Genomic DNA, 26,385 nt, shown 5'->3' with positions numbered 1-26,385 from the left:
TATAAGTTTTAATTTATTTATGAAGATATGAATTAAATATTAAAAAATCATATGTTACATATTACTTCTGTAAGTTAAATAATTAAAAAAATTAAATAACAAATAACTTGAATAACTCTTGATAACCTAATCAAGCACATTGCATACACAACTATTAATCAAAATCAAGTTGTAGTACTAGTGCTGCTCTCAATAAATGAAACTAAATACTCGACATTTTTAGGACATATGATTTGAAACAATATTTATGGTGCATGAAAACCCTCATAAAAAATTAACGTTTTTGTGTTTTATAAATGTTATATTCTTCCCAATATTTACAAACTTCACAGAACGCATTTTATAGTTGTTTTCCTAATTCTAAAGGAAATTGAAAGTGCATTTTCCGAAAACAAATTGGTAACCCATTAATATTGATGCATAAATTAAAGAATAAATATTTACAAATGCACATTTATATTTCTTATATTTGTAATATTTGTATATATGTTTAGTTTATCTCACTTTTCCTATCAATTCTCCGTTTTCATGCAACTCAGAGTAGTAGATTAATTATGTTTCCTAATTAATTACTAAAATCCTTAATTAATTAAGTAATAATAGATTATTGTAAATCTGAGTCAGTTTATAGCTAAGATTGCTAACAAGAAACCCCCAAAAAAGAAATTAAATATTAAAAAATGGAGGTCAAACTTGCCCACCGCAGATGAGGTGAAACATAGCCGCCGCTACCGACAAACAACCTGCAATAAGTTCTAGCTACATTATAAATCCATATATAAATAATTATTGACGTGTCATTGCATCAAATTAATGTAATAATTTTTATTTTTTTTATAGAATTTATTACACCTAATTTTATTTTGGCATCTTTATCTTTAAATCAAGCAAACTAATAAATCATTCTTATAATTTTTTTTTAAATTTAGGTGATCTTAACTTTGTCTGACCACTATAGAAATAAATTACACGGAATGTAATCAGTGCACTAGTCAGATCCTAATCTTTACGTACATACAATAAATTTAATCCAATCTTCTAACATTCTTAGACCTATTTTTTCATATATCACCTCGGGTCGTGACTCTTTAAATTTATAATTTTATGTTACTAAATCAGTTGACCAACTTAATTGGTTGGAGTTGCCCTGCATCTTTATCTTATGTGTATATATATATAAGAGCACATGAATGCATCTGGTTGTACGGGTTTCATATTACAGATTTACAGTATTCATAGTAAGATTGGTAATAAGGAACCTGAAAGGGAGAATTAAGGAAGGACAATAATGGAGTCGTATTCTTCTTCTTCTTCCTCGTCGGTGTCGTGTCCGTTTGCGGTGTATCAGGTGGAGGAAGGGAAGAGGGCGAAGGCGTTACCGTCGTACCAGTCATCTCTGCATGCAGTGCGTAGGGTTCCGAAGCCGATGACGAAGAAGCCGATAGCGCCAATGCCGCCGACGCCGCCTAAGATCTACAAGGTGGAGCCGCTGCACTTCAAGGAAACGGTGCAGATGCTCACCACGGCGCCGGGGTTCCAGTCCTGCAGCAGCAGCAGGCGGTTGCAGGACGTGGCTCCGCCGCCGCTTGACCTCAAGCCGAAATCCGCGCCGGAAAGTCATGACGCCGCCGCCGCCGCTTCGGAGTGGCAAACGTTTCTCAGTCTCTCAGCCGGTGATGACGCGCACGTTTCCGATGTTTTCGGAAATATTAATGATCAGGCGGTTTTAAGCGGCGAAACGTCGACGCTGGAGATAATAATGCCGCCGCAGCATCCTCGTACTCCTGCTCCCAACGTTTGCGGCGGATATGCTAACAGCCCGCTAGGGGTTCCGCCGCTGTCTCCGTCGTCTCTTGCATGGTGGGCGTCGATTCTTCCGAGCCCCGGAACGCTGTCGTCCCTGTAAGCAGATGTTGTATGTTCTCTATCTAATAACCAAAAAATTAAAGAAGCTGTGTATGTCTTTCTTAACCTGCAATATTATATTGTTTTTGGATGAATTGAAGTTAGAGTTTGAACTGTAATATGAAAGTATCTAGGTAGTATATATGCTTAAAAGATGTTAATTAATTAAAGAGATGCAGTCCGTCGCATTTATCTTTGTTTCTATGTATGCGTTGGCCGCCATGGATGATCATCGTATGTATAGTACCTAGGTACGTAATACTAACAGTGTAATACTTTGCATCTGTATCTTCTTTTTCATTAATTAATGGAAATCTACGGTTTAATCTACACATTCTTGCACACAAAAGGCAAAGTCCCTTGTCAAAAGTGTCCCTACACTCATCCCGAAGAGTGTAGAAAGATAAATCAAGATGATTCAGTCACTCATTAGGTAGAGAATCCGTGCCAGGTAATTTTTCCATTCTTGGATGAATTGTTAGAGTTGGATCCAAATTAATAGTTTAGTCCTATAGTACGAGTATAAGATTTTGAGATCCATTCTTCTGTAAATGATCAGTATAATTATCATATCTACTCAACCCTTGATTTCTTATATCAAGAGTTTAAGTGCTGATAGATTGATGAAATTTTTGTCAGCAATTAAATGTGTTGCTTTTATAATGGTTGTAGTCAACGGGCACTAACGCAACTGTTCGGGACAAGTGAAACATTGCTAGAGGCCGTAAAACTGTAAAAGTTCAATGATTGTTTTGGAGTAGTAAAAATTGTAAATTATTTACATGCCATTTTTCAGCGTTTATATACTGTTAGGAAGTCAATGACGGTGTGATAAAAAGGCATGAAGTGACTTTCCAAATAGAAGGTTTACTGACTTCAAAAAATATACAGTTAGGAGCAGCATTGAATGCTATTTAACCCTATTAAGAAACTCAGTAAATTGATTACAAATTGATTGGATTCTAAATATTATAAGAAATCTCTCTGAAATATGACAACAAACTCTGATTCCTAAATTGCTATTCCTATAAATAGAAAATTGTGTCCTAACAAGACAGGTTAACTATTTGACCGACGTCAAGAACGTAACACTAAGCCAGCCAAAGACAACCACCGTACTCCTCATACTCACCCATCAAAATGTATTGTACTTAATTGGGGACAACCTCTAACCGGGTTGGTCGAAAATAGTTACTTAGGTAACCACAAGATTTGAAGTTCGGTTTCATCTGTGAGACGTCTATTGGCCTTTTTTTATTTGAGTTGGATAGCTATAGACAATCTAAGTAGCTTTACGTCTTTTTAGTCCTTTTCTAATTATGGTCATCACAAAGAAATCAAAGAACCTTCAAGCAGCGGCCTTCCATGGTCAAGAATGGAGATACCCTTCAGAGCACAATGTTGTGCATTTCAGAGCACACTAATGTGTCTTCCAATTTATATTGTTGAGCCTTCCAAAGCATATTGTTGTGCCTTCGAAGTGCATATTATTTTGCCTTAGAGTGCACATTGTTGAGCATTCTAGAGCACATTATATTATTGAACCTTCCAGATCACATTATTGAGCCTTCCAGAGCACATTGTTGTGCCTTCGAAGTGTATATTTTTTGCCTTGGAGTTCATATTGTTGAGCTTTCCATAGCACATTGTTGAGCCTTCAGAGCATATTGTTGAGCCTCCGTAAACACATTGTTGTGCTTTTCAGTGTACACTATTGTGCCTTCAAGGAGACAATTTTGTACCTTTCATGATTTGGACAGAATGCAAAGACGTACAGTAGACAAAAGATGGTTTACTAGAGAAGATAGCGTTATGTAGATTAGGAGAGCTATTTTTTGTAGAGCCGTTGATCGGGACAGATTAAAGACTCACATTTCTCCTCACTTTCGCACTTGAGGCCTTCGTCAAACCAGAGCCTATGCATATATATACATACATATATATATATATATATATATATATATATATATATATATATATATATATATATTATGCCGGTCAACTTAGAACATATACTGTGGAAAGTCGATCAAATTCCAACGTTCCAGAACTATACAGCTCTATTTGAGTTTAATATTATGTAAACCTCCCTGGAATATGTCAATTTTCCCTATCATATATATATAGTTTACTGGGACATGCATAACTAGTTCAGCTGCGCAGCTTAGAACAAAAAGTAAGCAAATTAAACATCTGGGACATGCATAACTAGTTCAGCAGCTTAGAATAAAAAGAAAGCAAATTAAATTAAACACCTGCATGTTGCATGTATAAACATCAACTTAAATAATCATTTTAAACTATACAATTAATTAAAACAATATTTGCCAAATGGAAGGTCATGAGATCGAGCTAGCCTTAGGTTGAGAAAGCATAGATGAACATATATTACAATGTAATAGAGTCAATAGTACTAAAAAAAAATTAAGACAATATTTATAAAACCATATAGAAAAAGTGTCAAATACGACATTGAACTTATCTCCTTTGTCGATTAGATCGTTGAACTTAAAACGTGTATAATTAGATCATCAAACAAGTAAAATATTAAATATGTGGGATTGAGATTTTTTATTTAGTTTCGAACTCCTAGTATAATTCAATCCCATATTACTTATATGGTATGCACTAAGAGTTGTTCTTTAATATGTCTTGAAAAATTGCAATGTTTTCAACTCAAATTTAATTTTTAGAAGTAAAAAAAAAATCTCAATTGCGCCTATTTTATTTGTTAAGTGGTTCAACACTTCAATTGGGCAAATTATGTTATGGACCGGGTCTACCTTGCAAGGTGGACCCAAGTCCATGTTCACAATTTAAAAACTTTATGTTCACAATTTTAGAACTTTATATTCACAATTTTAAAAATCTATATTCACAATTTTGTTATATAGATTCAAAAATTGTGTTATACTATTGAATATAGAATTATGATAGTGTGAATATAAATTTCTGAAATTGTGAACATAGAGTTCAAAAATTATGAATATAGAATTCAGAAATTGTGAATATATAGTTCTAAAATTGTGAACATGACCTTGGGTCCACCTTGCAAGGGGGCCCGGATCCATGGCATAACAACTGCTTCAATTGTACATGTTTTAAGTTCATTGACCAGTTGTACAAAATGTATAAATGTATAAAGTTAGTAGGTCTATTCAACACTTTGTTCCTAGTTAGATATAATTATTAGGCCTAGTAAGGAGACAAACTATACCATGTATCATGGTCTACCTTGCATTATGAACCCTACTTCAAAATAACCTTCAAATTATGTGAATGCAATTGACATATTTTGTACCTTTAATTAATAATTTGTGCCTATAAATAAATTGAATGCACATCATATGCATGTTAATTACAGACACATAAAATAATAATTATAAACACACAAACTATTTAATTGCAAGTACAAAATATGTTAACCTAGATACATCTATACCTACATTAACAGTTTATGTGTCTGTAGTTAACATGTTATGTGCTTTTAATTTATTTACAGACACATAATTTCAAGTACAAAATATATCAATTATATACACATAATTTTTGACTAAAATTCACAGTACAAGATCTATGGTATAAAAATGGCTACTAAGGAATGAGTTGCAAATTTGATGAGTGGTTGAAGATGAGACTATTGGGCTGAAATCCTACTAGCCGGATTCTAAAGACTCATTTTCGATCCATTCTCTAATTCCAGAAAGCTCATAATAGTACTAATTTTTGTTGGATCAAGTTCAACTTGTGAAATCGGGCCGGTAGAATTTCAGTCCATTAGAAATATGGGGTACCGTATTTTATGGCAAATTATGCCGTGGACCTGGGTCCAATACGACGCCGTTTCACTATTTTATTTTATTTTTTTTTAAAAAAATTACTAAACATATAGCCCTGAAATGTGTGAATGTGGAGGTTTCAAATTGTGAATATAGAGTATAAAATTTGTGAATGTAGAGTTATGAATGTGTGAATCTGTAGTAGAGTTAACAAAGTTCTAGCAACTTGTAGCCCTGTAATGAGTGAATGTGGAGTTCCAAAGTTGTGAACATAAAGTATAGGACCTGTGAATATATAGCTTTGAATGTGTGAATGCATAACAGTGGTTATATAGTTACTAAACATATAGCCCTGTAATGTGTGAATGTGGAGTTTTCAAATTGTGAATATGGAGTATAGGGTCTGTGAATGTAGAGTTTGTGTTTTGTTGCGATGAGGAGCCGTTAACGCCGTTAATTTTTTTTTTTTTTTTGAAAAAAAAATTGTGAAACGGCGTCGTATTGGACGCAAGTCCACGGCATAACAATTGGTATTTTATTAGGACAACAAACTTATTTACTTGCCACAAAAACATAGGAGCAACCACATTAGTCTAGGTTTTTAATTATTTATTTATTTATTTATTTATTTTTAAATGATTTTTATGCTCTCGGATAAGAAAGAGAATGAGGAGGGAAGAGAGAAGAAACAAAAAAAAAACACTAAAAAGTTTTAAAAAAAAAGTTAAAAAATTTAAAGTTATTTATGCGCATAGTGGACGTGTGGATTACATGCACCCAGCTGAGCACTTCTGTGCGCTTGACGCGCACCAAAATGATTACTTTTTAATTTTTTATATTTAATGGGACCGACAAAAAATCATATAAAGAGATCTCAAATTTCTCTCTTTTTTCTTCTTCTCTCTCTTTTACATCATGCTTGACCCTACAAAAAATTACCTAAAAATTATTAATGGAGATGCTCTAAGTCGATCATTGAATTAAGAAATAAGGTTCAAATTGACTATTGAACGTATCCTGAAAGTGCAATTAGGCCACTGGACGAAAAAAAAAAGTACAATTAAGTCACTGGACACTCCAAATACATGCAATTTCACCAGATAGTAAATTACCTTCCATTTCATCAAGTTGCCTACTCCATGTGGATGGTGAATTGACATTTTAAAATACTTTTTAAATAATAAATATTAAAAATAAAAAATAAAAAATTAAATGCTTACTTGCTTGTTTTTTTTTTAATTAATTTAAAAAATAAAAAATACAATGCCTGCTTGTTTGTTTGTTTTTTCTTAAATTAAAATTTTTAATTTCTTAATTATTTTATTTTTATTTTTAAAGTTTAGTATTAAAAAAATATTTTAAAATGCCAACTCACCATCCATGTAAGCATACAACTTGATGAAATGGAAGGTAACCTGCTAACATGTAAAATTGCATGCATTTGAAGTGTTCAGTGACCTAATTGTACTTTTTTTTTTCGTTTAGTGACCTAATTGCACTTTGAGGTTACGTTCAATGGCCAATTTGAACATTATTCATTTGAATTAAAATAATGTACAATTAAATTATTTTAGTGTGTGTCAAGTACTATGTAGTGTTATGTCATCCCGATTACTATTCTAAATGGATTGTCATAGGTTTGAACCCCTAGTGATGGGTTGAAAGAATTTGAGAAAGTATAAAACATATAATGCCTTATAAAGAATCATGAGTATTTAAAAAAAATAGTATGTGAAATTATGCAATTAAGACAATTAATAAGTTGTCTCAGTTACCATACTAATGTGACACAAATATTTTCAACACCGCTACCTCTTTCTCAGATACCAATCTAAATGAATCTTTGTCTAAATCTCTCCACCAAATATTCATCTAAATAACTCTAGACAAAACATCTAAAGATTATCAATCAAAATTGTTAATCAATATACAAAGTTTGTATACTTTGACAAGCTTTGTCTAGTCCTCATTTGACAACTTCAACAAACCTCGTCCTCGACAATATAGTAGGCAACCTCGGTGGTTAATTAAGGAGAAAGAAATGATGGGGAAAAAAATATACATGTCATCTAAATTTAAAAAAAATTAAAATTTTAATTTTCGAGCTTCATATTGTAATTGTAATATAACACATTTACAAGGAACAACCTCAATCTAAGTTAGTTATATTATTAATTTGGTAATCACAAAATTTAAAGCCCAACACTGATTTATTCATTTGTATTTCTTTATGAATTAATGACTAAGTGTCACGAGGCAAGAGTTACTTAATACAAACTTCATTACTAGGTTTCCTTCCTCACCTGAAAATATAACACATCAACAAAATATAATGTTTAATTGTTTACAAATATCACTCGGCTATAAGATTTTAGGTGCGTAATTACATTTTCACCCTTAATAGATGATTTTCTTTAACAAATTATTTTATTTTATTGCATCATACACAAGAAAACCGACGTAGTGTGAATTAACGAATATTCCACACCGGGATTGAGTGATAGACTCTTTCTTATCCCCTGCAATCTGTATCTCTCTATTTTCTTCTCGATTGGGACTGCGCCACCGCTCCCCGCCGGCGATCTCTTCTGCTCCTCCTACTCACAATGTCATGGTTCGCTCGATCCATTGCCAACACTCTCAAGCTCGATGACGACGACGAAGAGAATGACGACGTTTCTCCGGCCAAATACGATCACTCCACTGGAAAACCGGGAGCAGAATCGGAGCAAAATCAACAGCAATCGGATGATCCGTCGTCCCCTACGTCGCCGTCACGTGGCGTCAGAGAGGATCTCTCGGAGCTCACAAAAACCCTAAGCCGTCAATTTTGGGGCGTGGCGTCGTTCCTAGCACCGCCGCCGCAGGAGCAATCCGAGTCTGAGGAACCGCTTAATGAATTTGGATCGGAGTTCGAACATGAGTCGGATCCGGATCAGGGAGGATCTGATGCTGTGGGGCCGGCCGGGATCCGGAACGACTTTGCGGAGCTCGGTGGGAGGTTCCGAAGTGGTATATCTAAGCTTTCCAATAACAAGGCTGTGTCAGAGATCACGAAGATAGCGTCGAATATTCTGCAGCTGGGGTCGGATGAGGAGGACGATGACAGTTGGACGAAAGGCGCGGTTGGAGTTACTGAGGAGGTGGTGACATATGCAAGGGACATTGCGATGCATCCCGAGACTTGGCTTGATTTTCCTTTACCTGAGAATGAAGACGATGAAGGTTAGTCTTTGTTTTTTATCGTACATGTTATAAATGGAGTGGTAATTACGCAATCATCATAAAGTTGCCTGGTTTTGGTTTGCCAAATGGGTTGAATGTTTCTCTGATTAATCCCCACAGATATGTAGGCAAAACTGCAAAAGATAAGAAAAACAAAGATAGGGCTTTATATACATTTGATGGGGGTTGGATTCTATTTGTAGAGGGATTGGAATTCATTGTCTATCATATTATGGGTTGGAAACTAGCTTAGTAAAAATTACCAAGTGTTAGTTCAGCAATAATCGAACTGATATATCATAAGGATATGCAGAGTAACAGGTAAGAAACTGTTATGTTTCAGAGGAGTGATTTGTATTGTTCTTTGAATCCTAATTTAATTGTAGACCATTTTAGATTAGCCGTTGTAGAATTTCTTCCTGTTTACAATTATTTTCTCTCTTTGCTTTAACATTGGGTGAGTTTATGGGCTGCACTGTTGAAAACTATCTGGAACTATATTTGTTGTAACAACGATCACTTCTCGTTCTAGTAGTGAAAATTCATTTTCTCTTCAATGTGCAAGTGATGAGAATAGTCCTCATCAGTGGAATTAACCTTTGGCTAGTTGTATACTTGTATGTTTCTGCATATGTTTACTCTTTTGGGACTATATACTATTGAAGAATGGCACTGCTGGTTTCTATCCCTTTTATTAGCTTTTAAGAGGCATAATGTCCTCAATGCACTGCCATCGGAGTTAAGGTTTTGAACTTAACTCTTAGCACCTAATGATTTACTGCTGTGCTGTTCTTAAATTCTGAATGGGATTGAAGTTATGTTTGAGATTTGTGAATTTAGACATTGTGGATTGGCTGATTTTTATTTTTTATTCCATCATGGTAGACTTTGACATGTCTGATGCTCAACAAGATCATGCTCTGGCTGTTGAACATCTTGCTCCAAGATTGGCTGCTCTCAGGATTGAACTATGCCCAAGTCATATGAGTGAGACTCACTTTTGGAAAATATACTTCATACTTGTTCATCCTAAGCTGGAAAAAGAAGATGCTGAACTTCTATCAACACCCCAGGTAACGATGCTAGTGGAGTAGTGGTGGCTTCATTTTTCTGTTCTCCATTTATATATATATATATATGGATGCACTCGGGATAGTTGAGGTCATTAGCATGTCTAGTTCAGAAGACGAGACAAACAAATATTAGTTGGGTAAAAGCAATCCAATGGTTCATACATGAACACTTATAATTCTGCTTACCGTCTGGAACACTTTTTTTAAAAAAACTTATTTGACTTGATAGCAGAAAAAATTTGATATATTGACATTTTTGGTCCAAATGGATGAATATATACTGGTAGGTTCAAGAATAAAAAACTATATCTTGGCCTATAGTTTTTTTGAGCAACAAGCCTTTAATATTCATTTTATGCTTTATTTGTTCACAGATAGTAAAAGCACGGGCCTCATTAGGGCAGGAGTTACGTAAGCGAACACACTCAAGTCCACAAGAGTGCAATGACATTCCAAATGTGGAGTGTTTATCTGTGCCACCCAGTGATGCTTCGGAAAACTTGGTCCAAGGGACATCTGGTCTCGAATCAACCTCCTCTGCCACCATAGCAGCAGTCTCTGATGCAGAGAAACACCCTGACACTAACAACAAAATCCAAATAGTTGACAAATCAGTTATTGAAGAAGTGCGTGGAAATGAAACTCCACAATCTGCTAATGTCAATATTAATATAAATGAGGAAGATGAAGATGACGACGCCGATGATTGGCTAAACGAAGAGAGCACAGAAACACATAACAGCACCAAAACCGCCATTCCCATCGAGAATGAGGATGATGTGTCGTTTAGTGATCTTGAGGATGATGATGATGATGATGATGTTACCACCAGTTACAAGAAAGCAAGCAGCAACAGTTCTGATAAAGACTCACAAGATTGGGTTCAACTAAAGAAGAGCTCTGCTGATGCATCTAAAGATGTGAATGTTGAGAAGGTAAATGCCAAGAACTCTGAAAGCAAGGAATCTAATGACTGGCTTGATATTGATGACATTGAAGTGGCATGATGATAGTGATGTTGTGTGAGATTCATCATTGAAAACTTATATTTCTGTTCATGTTGTGAATACCTGTTTGGATTTCCTCTTTTCAGTCCACATTCCTGGTTTCTTAAAGAATGTTTGTACATAAAAAAAAAAAAAAACCTACGAGGAATAAGAAATGTTTATGTAACTGTTAAATGATAAAGACTTTATGTAATTGCTTAATGATTGATAGAATAATATACTAAGCATTGAACCTCCATAAAAGAAAAGAAACATATAATAATTATCTTAAATACACAAGTCTCACTTAAAAGATACAGAGTAATAAATTATCAGGACAGTTTATATTCACTGCATACTCTCAGGTAGTAGTGACTATAAATTTATCTTCTCATTAAAAAAAAATATTTAACAATACTTGATTTTAAAAAGTTTTAAAATTTTAAATTTCCTAAGCATGCTATTTCTTTGTCAGAAATTGTTAACCATTCTGCCTACTTTTATTTTAGATGTTCTTGCTTTGGACTTGGTTAATTAATAGAAGCTGTTTGCTTTCCAAAAAAAAAAAGTCCATTTTCATTTGAACATATTTTCTATTTGTTTCATTTTTTCTTCCATCACTGTCAGATACTCAGATATATACAGCGTAGTATTTAACAAGGAAAATACTACTTACTATCAATTCTATTATCATCTTCTACTCCCTCACACTATAAAATTTGATGCAGACATTTTTCTTGGGATTTACAAGATAAAAATAATTTATCATTGCTTACTACATCAAGAAGTAAAAGTGATGAAGTAAAGATTGAGAGCCCGTGTAGTATAACTCATTTATACGGTCTCCAAAGGTAGCACCAAAAATGGTAAAATGGCAAAAAAAAAAGAAAAAAAAGAAGCAAATTTAAAATGGCAAATTTTTGCCGTTGATGAACATATGGCGCTGTTCATCAAACGCCATTTTGGTGTAATGTTTCTTTTCCCATTTTGCCACTGCATTTATTTGCTAATTTCTTTTGTCTTTTTTTTTAATTTAATTTTTATGTATTTGTATATTTTAGTAAATATTTAAACATAAATTATATATGATTAAACTACATAAAATATAATTTTAACAATATTAAAATTATTACTTTCAAAATTAAATTGTACTAAAATATTATTATTTATATCACAAATTATATTTGATATTAAACTAATTAAATTCAAACTAATAAACTTTTAAATTTTGAGGAATCAAAATATTTTAGTATAAAAAAATATTTGGTTATAAAATTTGATGTGATGGATTGGAGATGGATAAAATTTGGTGTAAAATTATTCATTTTGATGTCACATTTACAACATGTTTGGCTCATGGAATTAATTTTAAGAGAATATGAATACTATTCTATAGGGAATGAAATAGACAATGAATAGAATAAGATTTGTATTTCATTATTTGGTTCACTGAAAAAATAGACTTTAGGAATGTTATCATAGTGTTTGGTTGAATTAAGGATTAGAAATGAAATATATGTTTAAAAGATATAAATACCCTTATACACAACAACAACAACAACAACAACAATAATAATATTATTATTATTACAACATAAGATTATTCTATAGCAACTACAATATTGTTAAAAAAAATGAAATTAAATTATCAAACAAAATATTCATATAAATAAATTTAAAAAAAATTTAAAGACCATTTAATAATATTCAAAAGAAGAATAACATTAATTTTAAAGAAAGTATATATGAATAGATACTACAACGTAATAGGGTCAGTTGTATTAAAAAAAAAATAATAATAACATTAATTTTTTTTCAACAAAATACTCAAAAGTAATATAAATGTTATTACTATAATGTATAATAAATTCCAAACAAATCAAATGATAGTAGTAATGTTCATAAAATGTAAATATGAATAATGATTAATTGCCAAAAAGAAATCTTCTGATTTACTGTAGTCTTCAATTAGGATCAAGACTAAGAAAAAATCACTTTATTTGAATGATAAATGAGTTTTAACGAAACAAGGTCAATTTCGTCATAAGTCAAACCATCAACCTCTTTTAATGCACGATCAAGCTTCTGAAATATATCAATATCACAATCATATTGAAGACCATCAAACGTTCTTACCAACATGCAAGTATAATTCATTTATGTATTCTAAACAGATAAAATAATGGGCTTCTAAGTATAGCCCATCTAATTTTCAATAACTCAAAACACGGTTATATATATATATATATATTACATTGTGAGTTGCATGTTTCATATTAAAAAATTCTTGAGGAGTTATTGGTTGGTGACTTTGACGCCATTCATTTAAAGTGTATCTTAGCTTTGATCTCTAATGGTACCCAAAATCTCCCTATTAGTATATCCTCTGTGAACTAGATAGTAACAACTCATAAACATAATTTTATAGTTTAATAATAAAAATGCATTACATTATATTTGAAATTGAATATTAATATATAATGTTTAGCATTAGGGACCTTAAGTAGATGTCTTCTAGATAATGCATTAAAAAAACTCTATTGTATGCTATAGATACTTTCCATCACCTAATTGTATATTGAGTGTACATACAACTAATACATTTGTTGCAATTTCATCTTTGCGAGGTTGATATTTAAATTTATATTTAGTAAACTACAAATCCCATTAACCTTTTACTTGTGTACTTTTGAATAATAGAATCTAAAATAAGGGAGAAAAAAAATTATTATTCATGCATTAAATATTAAATTTTCATATATGTTTGTGTATATATATATTTATTTATTTTAATTTTAATTAATTAATTAATTATTTTTATTCAATTCTTATTTACTACCAAACAAAGTGATTCATCATAACACATTATCATTACCAAATATTTAATTCATATTATCATTTCAGATGTTTGAACCAAAAATACTCGTCATGTATAATTTTATCAATGAAAACAGTGAATCCGTAAAGTTTCGGAATTTGGCTGTCTTGTCGCCTGCAATCTGCATCTCTGAAATCACCTCCGGCGATCTCTAAACTTCCGGTCACTTGTGTTCATCCTACTCACGATGACGAAGAAAACGACAATGTTTCTGCTTCCAAATGTTGATCTCACGGTCGAACCAAGCTCAGACTCCGATGATCCATCGTCTTGTAGTTTGGTGTCAGACAGGACCTTTCTGAGTTTATCGGAACCCTAAAGCCTCGTTGGGTCACAATTCTTACGCCACAACCACTTCCCGACCGTCAAAGTGGCTGAATTTTCATTTGCCTGAGGGTGAAGGTCAGTTTTTGTCTTTGATTGTACATTCCATTAACAGTAATTATGCATTTATGGAAAATCATCATAAAGCTGCCTACTTTAGATTTGGTTTGAGTGCAAAAGAAAAGAAAACTAGCTTATTAGCCAAAATCAATTAGTGACATGGTCGTCTACTATAATCTAATCGACATTTAGAGTAAACAGATCTTGAAGAAGAGAATAATTATGTGGCACTGGAGCTCTGGTAAGAAAACTCATAAACTGGGTTCAATTAAAGAATAGCTCAGATGATGCATCTACAAATATCTCTATTAATGTTGATGTAATTGTTAAATGATAAGAAAAGTTGGTTAATTCATTATATACACAATCTAAAAAGGCATTAGAAGACAGTCTGCAGAGGATTCTAATTTCTATACACGGGATTCTCTTGTTTACAGATGATTGGACAATAAAGAAGCTAGTGTGCAGGTTCAGGATATTATGGGTCTGAAGTTGTTTGAAAGTCTCTCGAGCTGCGCCCACAGCAAGCTTTCTAGTGAAATCCCAGGCTTCTCGTCTTTCCCACTGCTCCCATGGAATGAACAATAAAGAAACTAGTATGCTAGTTTAGGATTTTATGGGTCGGAAGTTGTTTGAAAGTCTCTCAAGCTGTGCCCACAGCAAGCTTCCCAATGAAAACCCGGGCTTCCCATCTTCCCCGCTGCTCCTATGACTCCTCCTTGTGCTATTGCCAGATGAAGTGGCCTGAGTAAACCTACCTGAGGATTTGTGAACTACCTTAACGGTACCTCCAATTTCTTGTCTAACAGATTCCAGTGTTTCTGGGTCAACACTTTGCCCCGAAGTATCTTTTACATAGAATGTGCCTATTGCTCTCTCGCCCTGTGTCCCAATCTCAGCCCTGGTAATGGATAATCCATTTTCTCGGAAAACCCTTGTGACATCTGATAACAGCCCTAGCCTGTTTTGAGTGCAGATATCTAGCCTTAGTCCCTGCATGCATCATATGACTATCGTTAGTGCAAGTTCAATTCTCTATGAGATAAAACACTTCTGCTACGCCCATGCCCCGATCAGCATAAATGCAACATACATGAGAGGCTCGTCTTTCTGTGGCTGCAATCAAGCATTGGGTAACTCTGCGTCTTTCACTTTCTAAATTCAATGTGCATCCATCTTTGTGCCTTACGTAATATTCCTGGAATTTTCAGAATGAGGTTAAAGACAAAGCAGAGAGGTTAATGATCGACAAATAGACTTCTTACCTGAACTGAAGTGGAATCATGAGAGCTAATGGATGCATGAAAAACAATATAGTGCATGTCGGTGAGTGCGCAGACAGTGTCAAAGAGCAACTTGGGCCGGTCTCGACTCCATACTGTAACTATACTGTACCCCTTCTCTTTACAGTTTTCTATTTTTATGCTTGTTTCACTGTTATAACACCTTTCCTGGCTGTGTTTTTCACCTTCTTCATTACCATTTTCACGACAGGAGCAACACTGCTCATAGTCCCTATCAGCCGCCATTAACTGGTGGAGGCGCCTCTCAGTATGCGTCCGGCTTGCAGTAGGGTCTGACAGCCTCACACTCCGGCGTTCCCCGTTATAGTGATGGGCCTCAACAACATTCTCCAGCTGTGCCTGGATTTGGGCCACACGGTAGGGGTCCGTGATTGGGCCATGCTTTGAGTCATCTTCCACGTAGACTATGCATGCTGCCCGTGCATTGTGTGTCCATGCCACGGCAGCAGATATGTGGCATCCCATCTCAGCTAGCACAGCTGATATTTCTGACATTAGCCCTGGCCTGTCTGTTCCTGTCATTTCCAAAGCTGTGTGTTCTGTCAAGACATATCGGGGCCTAACGTCTCTACCAATAAAGGTTTGGATCTCCCTTGACCCCCTCCTACTTTCACATAAGGCCTGTTAAAATAATCAATTAACTCAATCCATTATCTGCTTTAAGCTTCCAGATGATTATAGTTAAATCAACTGAAGAAAGCTGGACAGGTGGAAGTTAAAAATGGCTACACAAACCTGCTGGATGTAATGGATGATGCTTTCATCAACAATTTTGTTTCCCAGTTGGTCTGTCACGTGGAATACTGGCAAACATGCAATTAGAACAGCCCCACATGAATAGAGAAACAAAGGTAGTTGTGGCTGACTCACGTCTTGATCAGAAAGTTGTTTTATATTACATAAATATAATTAAATATTGAGAACCCCATCATTCAGTTCATTCATGATGTAAAAAACTATGGCAGATGGAGAGAGGAGACTAACCATCCATTAACCAACCACCATCAGAGCAGATATATGATTTGGAAATCACTAGGTCAAGATCTGTCAAAACTTGAACCATCTCCAGCAGTACCCCATGCTTATTGGCACTATCAACCTGCAATCCAAGAGTAAATCAACAAATATTCATAGCATATTAGTATATTACAGACTAGCAAAGGGTTATTTTGGGTTGAGACTAGCATAGATTTGTCTCAGGTTGTGTCTGCAAAGTTAAAACTCTTTCTCGGAGAATGATACAGAGCTCCTTAACATGATGCACAGTCAAACCTCCAACATTGCAATTGCATTAGTAGCTCGCTTAGTATCTGGGTTGCAAAGGTATTTTTTCACTATCAATGTTTGGTGATTTTTTATTTAAATATTTTTTTTTAATTTTATTTTCAATGTGATGCAACACTTCTTCAACCCCAATGATAGAAGACAGTGTGCATTATGGTTCATATAAAACTATTCAGTAAACATCACTCCTTAGTGCTTCCACCAGCCAAAAGTTGGTCTCTGCTTTATAAAAGCAAAGCAAAGGGTGAAGTGGTGAACCATGTGACATGTAAATTTTCCCCTACACATTATTATCACCATAATAATATCTGCAACGACTAGCACTCAAAGTGAATGAGAGTGTGACTACACATGTATGTTTAAAGTGTGACCATATGATCTGGTGGCTATAGGTTTTTCAAAATCGTAAACTTTGTGATGCATACTTCAATTCATCTCTTTCAAGTGCAAGTGTGCAACACACGTTGAGGAATGGGTACTGTAAAATATAAATGACTGGCTGGAAATTGTTATGCAGATACAAGCAAAAAATCTGTATTGTGGTGAGGGACCCAGTGAAGGGCAAAAAGTAGCCAATTGCCCATTTGCTTAAATAAAGAACTGAAATATCAATAAATAATAGCAGCCTAACCAATGTTAAGACATGCGTATTCAGTCATCTGACTATAATTAATGACTAAAATGCAACTTTAAGTCTTTAACTATCCACAAACAGTGGGTAGTTGTTTGCTGTTCACACCTACAATGGAATCTGACCGTACATCCAATACTGATTACACAAACATGCATCTGAGGATGAAAAACAAGAAACTGACCTTCACAAGTGTGCAGTCTTGGAATGCATCATTGTCAATGCAAATCCTGAAAATCCAAGATTAAAGATTCAAGAGGAGCTAACTAGTTTAATCATCTGCATACTTAAATGGCTAAATCAAAACCAGTTGAAGTTGAACCTGGGAGGGTGAATTCTAGCAATAAGCGATTCGACCTCGGGATCAACATAAGGCTTATAACCTATCTCCATTCCTTGAGAGGCTTTTAACAGTTATCCTGCAATGAATCTCTATGAGAATTCTGCATATGTCAAACCTGTCGCTTCCCATACTTCATATTCACCTTTATATTCATTTGAATGAAGAAAAATAGGTAAAAACACAATAAAATTAGTTGAAAGCTACAAGCAGTCACTTTCTTGATTCCTACATTATTCCATGGAAAGGTAAGCAGATTCAATTTAACTTTCTTGAACATTGAGGCAAATTCACTTCCAAATATGTGAAGAACTTCCACATAACATGTGATCACAGCATATAATCTTTCAACCATACAGAAAATTAGTTACGAAAGAATTCTTAAAAGTTAAAATCTTGAGTTCTGAAACCATAAATTTTACCTTATTACCCAGAAGAATAAGAAAGAAAGGAAAGATGAGAGCAATGGATTGTTTAAGTAAAGATTACCTGGGAAAACAAAGCTGCTTGCTAGGTGAGAGAGAACGCTGTAATTGCGCCTTAATACTCTTTTGTGCTGATCTGGGAACTTTTCTTGTAGAGAGAGAGAGAGAGCCAAATATGTAGATTTCAGAAGTTCACACCAATTGAAACACCAGCAGCTTTCTATAGATACATGTTTTATATATACACGTGCATGTGTGATGCATATACATTTGGCCCACCAAACCTTTCAACATTTCATTAGTTTGTGATGGTGGCTGGGTATCCTAATCTGTGTTTGGTTTCGCATCAAGACCAGACTATTCTCCGGGTTAGGGATGCTCCGTACGGTGATGGTAAGTTACACTCCTTTTTTAACACGAATTAACAAAGAAAAAAAGAAACAATCAGACTCCTCACCTATACAGGGTATATTTGGTTATAGCAATTTGTAGTTAAACGTGGTGGAATAGTTCATCCCGGAATAGCAATTCTGGCGGAGAGGATTTCGGTTTATCAATTCTAAAGAGGCGGAAGCAAGTAAAATATGGCAAAACGTTGAATCGTGGATAGCGGTGAGCCGCTTTATGTTGAAGTGCCCCGAGAGTGGTCAATATGGCACGGTATTGTACGCACTTGACGCGTGGCAGCTCCGCACTTGTTGGCTCTGGTGTGTATCAACGTCCCCACACCGACACAGATTCCTGGGAAGAGAATCTCGTCAGATTCTTCAATATAATAAGCATACCATTCGATTAGGCCGCTATTTCTCTTTCGTTTCTAATCAATCACGTCTGAGAAAAGAGAGATGGCGAAAAATAAACATTTATAGAAATTCAACTTCCCAGGTTTTTTCTCATGGTCTATGTACAGACTGTTTTTTATGGCAGTAGATTTGTGTTCCTAGTTATAAAACTGGATGATTTGCTCTTGTCCTTGGGGCCAAGAAATTGAAGCAAGAACAGTGATGTGGAAACGGAATCGCGAACGAATGTATGGGTTGCATCTGCACTTTTGGTTTGCCCTATGGGGAGCTTACATCATTCTCTTTTGCAGCTGCTTCCTCCTCAAGCTTCTTCTTCCAGTACTCCTCAAGAGGCGGCCCGAATATAGCTTTTCCAGACACGACACCAATCCTAAATAAACAAAGCAACACCAGATAATGATGAGTTCTTAAGTTGTAGTTTCATCAATACAACTGCAAAGCGTAACAGGTCCCAATTCATATCCAGAACCATATTGATCATACTGGGTAACATTTATTTGAGCCAACAAGGTTCAGTCACCAAAATAGTTGGCATCACATTCCCAACCCCCGATTATATTGTAGCTATATCAGATTATCATCAAGGAATACATTAGTTGGCAGCACATTCCCAATCCTCGATTATATTGTAGCTATATCATCAAGGAATACATGTTGAAATTCAAAAAACATAACATGACAACTGCTAGTTCTTTCAATTATCAGATGGCTAATGATCATCTGACATGTTTCTTTTAAAGAAAATGTATTGTTCAGACAGCAAAACATCCTTAAGAAATCACTGGTTTACACAATAGAAATAAAATAACAGAAGAACCAATTTCCAAATGAAAATCAAATTGCATACTGCAACTATTACCAAAAGAAGCTTCAATTTACACTGTAAAGCAGATAATGCAGCAGTAAATTGTGTGATCCCTCACATCTTGCAGAATTGCAGGCAGTCCGCGCCATATATTTTAGACTCAACTAAACGGGCCAAGGTAAGATCCATTGAGTCTCTATCTACTACTTTCCTAAAGCTTAGCAAAACAACTGTTCAGTCATGAATGATAACTTTTAACTCCAGGCATATATTTTAGACTACACAGGCAAAGCAAGGATTCTCTGTTGAGTCCCGTCTACACTTTCCTTACGCTTGCAATACTATCGATCAGCCATGAATGATAACTTATCACTCCAAGCATACATTTGAGCCTTTGAGCCGACTATAACCGAAAAATTAGGTAAGTTGAAACAATAAAAAGTATAAGTCACTGAGACATTTCTTCGAACACTTTGCACTTACTAACGTTTGAACACTTTGCGACACTTTATTCCTTTGTTTTTACCTTTCATCTCATCGATTCCATCAAATTAGGCATTTGTTCTCATCATCTATGCAGTTCGGGCAAAAAAAACATACTAATTGAAACTTTTTAACAAATAAAGGAAGGATTTAATCTTAACAAAAGTCTGCATGCTTGCGTAAAGAAAGGAAAAGGAGAAAGAAGCTCACACGACCGCGCCAATGACGAGTGGAAACGACAGAAACCTCCTCCGGCCGAACATTTCCGTTCACCGCTTCTTTCTGAATCGAGATCCGGTTTGGATGCCAAACGGCGGTAGGTAAGAAGATTTGATGGAAGGCCCGTTACGTAGACAACTTAAGTTAGAAGACAATCATTATTGTGTGGACCATATTATCTAATAATGTACATTCAATATAAAAATAATGTATATTGTATTCAGGAAATATACATTATTTGTGTACTGAATGTACATTACATTAAAAATGTACATTTTAATATTTTATTATGGTTCACACAGCTGTGTGGACCATGGTCCATACAATAATTTGCCCCATACTAATTGGCAGGCCCATGACGGCCCAATCTATGTTTGTACTAATATACAAATGGAAAAATGCTATATTGTCTTTAGTCGTGTTTTTGTTCATATATATTGGTTCTATGGATGTTATTAAGGATAAACTACAAATAAGACACTGTATTATTTAGGAACAAGTAACCCTCAAATAAGTCACTGAATTCGGAAAAACAAAGCAATTGAGCCATTAAAATCAGAAAAAAGAGCAATTAATCCATTTTTAAAATTTTCGGTGACAATTTCCGGCACCGGCGATCATTTTCGGCGTCTGCCGAAGACTCGGTCGTCACCGGTCGCCCTCGCCAGAGAAGGCGACCAGAAAACGGGTTGCCTTCTCAATCACAAACTATTTTTCATTGATCAACCTATTGTTTTCAATTTACTTAAAATTTTTCTTATTGCCAAACACTGGAAACCCGAAAAATGATTTTCAGAAATTATTTTCCGGATTTTCAAACATACCCTTAAGACATGGTTTTTTTCTTGTAATTCGCGAATTAAAAGAAAGAGAGATAAGTGAATGGATACATCTAAGGGTGTGTTTGGAAAGCAGGAAAATGACTTCTGAAAAATGTTTTCTGGAAAATAGGTCATTTTCCATAAAATAACTTCATTTCCGGTGTTTGGATGTATTCTGAAAAACTGTCTTTGTGTGTTTGGTTCATTTTCCAGAAAATGAAAAAGGAAATGATTTTTTGTTTAAAGAGAAAAAAAACAACAAATTAACAAAAAGAAATTAAAGAAAAAAAAAACTAGAAACGCGGCAATTGGTTTGCGAAACCAGTCGCCGCCTAACCAGTCGAACTGGTTTCGCACAAACAATTCGCCGACTGGTTTCTACTGCTTTCAAATCCAAAGCAATAAGCTTCTTCTTCCGGAAAATGACTTTCAGAAAGAAAAATGCCTTCCTTTTCCGTTGACCATATTTTCCCCTCATTTGCCAACCACTGAAAATCCGGAAAATGATTTCCGGAAATCATTTTCCGGGTTTCCAAACACACCCTAAGTGTGTGCATCAAGGGGGCTTAGCAAGCACCTTTTGTAATTAGTTTTTTTTTTTTTTTTTTTTTTTTAATATCTTTGATATGTTTATGATTTATGAACTAAGAAAAATTCAGTAGTGAGTTTATTGATGGAATGCTTTTAGTGAAACTTTATATTAAAAAGAGGAGAGAGGCTTTCAAATCATCACAAGACGTACGGGAAGGGTGCTTGAGAGACTTCATGAGGTTGGTTGGTTTTGTGATCCCGGGTAGTCATTCGGCGGACCAACACAATCGATTAAATCAATGATTGATAAACAATGAAAAGTAAAAAATAAAGAAAGGCAAAATAATTTACCAGAAAATCACTATTTTATTATTGATAAAGTTTTTGTACATGTTTTTTCTGCTGTCTTTTTACCCTACCGTTAGAGCTCCCTTCCTCTTATCCTTCACGTAGCTTTTATAGTAGTAGAGCGATGAGTAGTGTATGCTTTCAACAATAATGGGGTATTCGTGGGAGTTTATGGGTAGTTAATTGGGGGTTGTTATGGATAATTATTGCTAATTAGGCGGATTAATGGATAGTAAATGGTAATAAAGGGGTAATAATTGGATAGTAAATGCATAATAAATTGTAGGTTATGGAAGGATGATTAAGGAACTGACTGGTTACGTCCCGAATGTTGATTGTCGAGTTCGAGACTCAACTGTTTGTTAGATAGTATCGACTGAGTGCTTATGCTGGGTATCTATCAAGATGATATGGAAAAAGTTTATACTCCTTGAATTATGTCATCATCGAGAGTTTAATTGTTGGGTGTGCAACTCTCCTTTTGATAAAAATTAAAAAGAAAATGAAATATAATTTTTCTTGACGATACTAAAATTTTATCTTATTCCAAAATAAATTGTACACTTAGTGAATTTTTTACTCCTTTGTGCCACCTTATAAATACAAACAAAGCCCAAGGCGACAATGGGTAACAGTTTGTTACCCGTCTATTCTTGTTTGATTACTTAACGTCTTAACTTATTCAACCACACTACCTATCATACTCACTTCGCCATCATGTATTTGGGCTCCTTTGTAGTTGCAGAAAAGTTGAGCCCAAAGTCTCTAGGCATCTTTCTAATCTTCACAAAACATCCCTCTTGTTTTGCATCTCTGTAGAAACGAAAACAAGAAAATCATTATTACATGGATCATATTACACACATTTGTATGCATTATAAATAAAAAGTACATTTTTAATATACTAAAAAAAGTACATTATTTATATACATAAAGCACGTTATTTGAAATTACATAATTTTTTTTTGGGAAAATGGCGCTTTTAGCCCCTCAATTGTTTGACTTTTATAAATTTAGCCCCTGTCAATTGATTTGAACAAATCTAATCCTTTAATTGTTCATAATGTGCCCATTTGGTCCCTCATGTTATATAATTAGAATTGTTTTTAATAATTTATTTTTCATGATGTTATAATTGTCCAATCCTTTCAACCACTTAACTTTCTTCTCTTCTTCTTTGCGGAGTAATATTTTCATGTGCTATATTTGCTTCTAATTACATACTCAAGGGCATTACCAGAATAGTGCTAGCTTCGGCACAAATGTGGGCAAATACACATAATGACACTCTCAAAGAGAAAAAGTCTACTGTTGTTTCTTCATTATCAGCATGTCAAGAGAAAATGGGATCAGAATATTTATCTGCTTTCCCATCTGAGTTGTTTTGATCGCTTTGAAGCTACAAAGCCTGTATGGGCACCATACTATACGATTCACAAGGTAGAATATGCTTCAACCCAACCTCTTCAATTTCTTTTGTAGTGATTAAATATGTATTTGAATTGTTTGAGAAGTGAGTTACCTTCATGGCGTACATTAAAGAAGAAGGAGAATAAAGTTAAGTGGTTGAAAAGATTGGACAAGTATAACCTCATAAAAATAAATTATTAAAAAACAATTCTAATTATATAACATGAGGGACCAAATGTGGCATATTATGAACAATTAAAGGATTACATTTGTTCAAATCAATTGAGAGGGACTAAATTTCTAAAAGTAAAACAATTAAGGGGCCAAAAGCGCCATTTAGGTAAATGTAATACTTTTAAAGGAAAATACAATACTTTTACATTTCGATTTAANCCCCCCCCTTTTTTTTTTATTTATATATATTATCAAATAATGTACTTTCAATACACAAATAATGTACTTTAGTATATTAAAAATGTATATTGCATTCATGTTTCACACAACTATGTAGACCATAGTCCACACAATAATTTGCCAAAATTAAAACACGAGAGTTTGCCAATACAACTTAATTTAAACGATTTATTAGCTTTCTTGATTATTTGAGCTGGTAAACTATGAATAACTTAGGTTAGTTCATCTCATCGTGGTTCTTTAATTTGTTGGCTAAAGTCACAATTCGGATTTCATTTAGAACACACTTTCGAGTAACGATTGTAAAGTTTTTTATAAATGAAAGAGGAAAAAAATATTAGAGTTTAGTACGTGGTTGATTGTGTCGGTCATGAACTTTCTTTTATAATATGTGTGTCAAATTCTTGTTCAAACATCTCGACTTAAACATTTGTTTGGTTCATGCACCAAATCTGGTCTTGGCATGCAAGTGGCATGCCAACTAGCCCTTTTATAAACTTTGCTTTGCTTAATTAAAGTGATAATTCAACATTTCAACGAGAAAAAGAATAAAGCAAGCATACTCTCAATCAATCTATTGTCATTATCTTGGTACTCAAAGATTACGATTAAGGTAAAATAGTGTCATTAGTCAAAAGTCAAAAACCACGAGGATAACATTGCATTTTACTCCTCTTTTTCTTTTTCTTTTTTCTACCAAAATTATCAAATAAATATGGTTGAGCTCGTTGTGCTTGGTCTTTCTAGTGCAATTTATGTCTCATGTGTGATTTGTCTGTTATTATACAGGAACAAGGTATATTTAATGACCATTCTCGAATTGTGGTCGTAGGTTCACCTTGTTAAGGGATAGTAAAAAACATCAAGGCCAAAAATGAGAAACTTCAAGTTTAATTTATTGGAAATAGTCAAAGAGCTTAATGCTAAGAGAATGAAAGGAAGAACTATGATGAATAAAAATTTGCCTCATTGGTGAATATACCTGATTAAGCAAGTTTAGTAATTGATTGATTTTGTAAAGTTTTTGTCTACAAAATTTTGCATGTGATAAATTTTGGAAAGGAGGAGCTGAATCACAGCCGCCCATGGCCTTGATTTTCAACACAATTAATAAGCTTTATTTTATTTTTGTAGAGAAAGTGATGGTTCAAACCGACCTTAGTTTGATTGAAAAAAATCATATAAGTACACCAAAAAGGCTTGACTGAGTCTGGAGAACTGTGTGGTCCAACTGCCCAGGCCACGTACTGAGACCATTATTGCAATCTCTACTGAAAAATCCTATGCGCAATATAAGGCTGCGTTTGGCATTTCGCAACTCAACAAATTGCTTTCATCATCACTACATTTCACCTTCACTTTTGGTTTCTCATCAATTACTACGCTATTGATTTTTCTTCTTCCTAAAAACACAACCATTAAGGACGACTTTAAACTAATTTCAGTCTCAAAACATAAATTTTAATAACTAAACTAGAGTGATGAACACTAAAGTGAGATTATAAATTTAGCTTTAAAAAAATTAGGTTTTGACTTTTGATACTGAAATTTGTTGTCGCTAACGGTTTCATACTTTCATTTCGTTGAAGTGTAAAAATAACAGTATACTACTATGCTAATAATTGAGGAAACAAACTAAATTGATGGTAAGTTTGAAATTAAAGGGTGGGAGTGGTTCACTTGCTAGATGAGGTGGCAAAAAAAATATTTGTTTATTGTTTAGTTTGTCACATAGTTTAGCAAGTTTTCTATTTTAGTAAGCTTGCTAATGGCAGTCTTTGATGCAAACCATATAATACTTTTATTTTTTAAAATTATTTTTTTTGTAGTTTTGAATTAATGTTTTAAATTGATATGATATTGCGATCCACTTTTGAAAGTTAATTGGATTTACAGATATATAGTGTGAATAGTAAATGAATTGTAAATTGAGTGATGTAAAAGTAGGATCAACTTTTAAAAGTGGGAGAGTATTGCAGGGATACTTTTAGTCTTATAATTAGGAAATCAAAAATATTATTTTTTAATATTTATTTTTATAGAATTTTACTGTTTGTTATTTTAAGCGAAACAAATTAATTGACGTCCTTGTTTAAAGAAGGACAATAATTATGCATCCATGCATGCGCATGTAAGGCCCCTCAGTATAAAATACAGAACTTCGACATTGGAGAGGAGAATCTATAAGACTAGTACGTCGAAGTGGCAGGTCAGAGATGTAGGAACAAATCTGAGAAAATCAAGGACAAAAATGATCTTAAAGTGTGTGTATGTATATATATTATATATATACCGTGCATTTTTGGCAATTTTAAAAATGTAGTGCACTTAAAAATA

At 34.2% G+C, this 26,385-nt stretch overlaps 3 protein-coding genes and 1 long non-coding RNA gene across 6 annotated transcripts; 3 read left to right on the top strand and 1 right to left on the bottom strand.

Annotated features, from left to right (window-relative positions):
• The first annotated feature begins 1,212 nt into the window (after positions 1-1,212).
• On the top strand, positions 1,213-2,233 carry LOC116014131. The gene has a single exon (XM_031254135.1). The coding sequence runs from the start codon at positions 1,289-1,291 to the stop codon at positions 1,904-1,906; it is 618 nt and encodes a 205-aa protein (XP_031109995.1). The 5' UTR covers positions 1,213-1,288; the 3' UTR covers positions 1,907-2,233.
• Positions 2,234-8,151: 5,918 nt separating this feature from the next.
• On the top strand, positions 8,152-11,190 carry LOC116013671. Its single transcript, XM_031253557.1, has 3 exons — positions 8,152-8,909; positions 9,795-9,982; positions 10,357-11,190. The coding sequence occupies exons 1-3, from the start codon at positions 8,291-8,293 to the stop codon at positions 10,987-10,989; spliced, it is 1,440 nt and encodes a 479-aa protein (XP_031109417.1). The 5' UTR covers positions 8,152-8,290; the 3' UTR covers positions 10,990-11,190.
• Positions 11,191-14,518: 3,328 nt separating this feature from the next.
• Positions 14,519-20,650, bottom strand: LOC116012655 (ACT domain-containing protein ACR1-like). Of its 2 annotated transcripts, XM_031252279.1 has the most exons (10): positions 20,516-20,650; positions 18,672-19,387; positions 18,279-18,357; positions 17,772-17,868; positions 17,634-17,679; positions 16,519-16,633; positions 16,270-16,406; positions 15,496-16,155; positions 15,324-15,428; positions 14,519-15,223 (listed from the first exon to the last, which is right to left on the bottom strand). In XM_031252279.1, exons 4-10 carry the CDS (start codon positions 17,840-17,842, stop codon positions 14,837-14,839), a joined length of 1,521 nt encoding a protein of 506 aa, XP_031108139.1. In that variant the 5' UTR covers positions 17,843-17,868; positions 18,279-18,357; positions 18,672-19,387; positions 20,516-20,650; the 3' UTR covers positions 14,519-14,836. The 2 variants fall into 2 exon arrangements, with proteins under 2 accessions (XP_031108139.1, XP_031108140.1); XM_031252280.1 differs by having other exon boundaries at positions 16,270-16,337; positions 18,279-19,387.
• Positions 15,220-17,120, top strand: LOC116012656. 2 transcript variants are annotated; one of them, XR_004097166.1, is made up of 6 exons: positions 15,220-15,363; positions 15,442-15,610; positions 15,725-16,114; positions 16,206-16,385; positions 16,500-16,646; positions 16,735-17,120. It is a non-coding gene; the product is annotated as an uncharacterized LOC116012656 (long non-coding RNA). The 2 variants fall into 2 exon arrangements; XR_004097165.1 differs by lacking the exon at positions 16,735-17,120 and having other exon boundaries at positions 16,199-16,385; positions 16,500-16,636.
• Positions 20,651-26,385: the final 5,735 nt, after the last annotated feature.

Source organism: Ipomoea triloba, chromosome 3, assembly GCF_003576645.1.
Source record: "Ipomoea triloba cultivar NCNSP0323 chromosome 3, ASM357664v1".
Taxonomy (NCBI): Eukaryota; Viridiplantae; Streptophyta; class Magnoliopsida; order Solanales; family Convolvulaceae; genus Ipomoea; species Ipomoea triloba.
The sequence above is the reverse complement of the archived record's forward strand: the minus strand, read 5'-3'. Positions and strand labels throughout refer to the sequence as shown.

Bases quoted from the DNA above. Each gene is read 5' to 3' on its own strand.
- LOC116014131 (XM_031254135.1), top strand. From the start codon at position 1,289: ATGGAGTCGTATTCTTCTTCTTCTTCCTCGTCGGTGTCGTGTCCGTTT.
- LOC116013671 (XM_031253557.1), top strand. From the start codon at position 8,291: ATGTCATGGTTCGCTCGATCCATTGCCAACACTCTCAAGCTCGATGAC. The intron at 8,910-9,794 runs GTTAGTCTTTGT...CCATCATGGTAG, and splicing joins TGAGAATGAAGACGATGAAG to ACTTTGACATGTCTGATGCT. The intron at 9,983-10,356 runs GTAACGATGCTA...ATTTGTTCACAG, and splicing joins AACTTCTATCAACACCCCAG to ATAGTAAAAGCACGGGCCTC.
- LOC116012655 (XM_031252279.1), bottom strand. From the start codon at position 17,842: ATGGAGATAGGTTATAAGCCTTATGTTGATCCCGAGGTCGAATCGCTT. The intron at 17,680-17,771 runs GTTCAACTTCAA...TTGGATTTTCAG, and splicing joins GCTAGAATTCACCCTCCCAG to GATTTGCATTGACAATGATG. The intron at 16,634-17,633 runs GTCAGTTTCTTG...CTTGGATTGCAG, and splicing joins AAGACTGCACACTTGTGAAG to GTTGATAGTGCCAATAAGCA.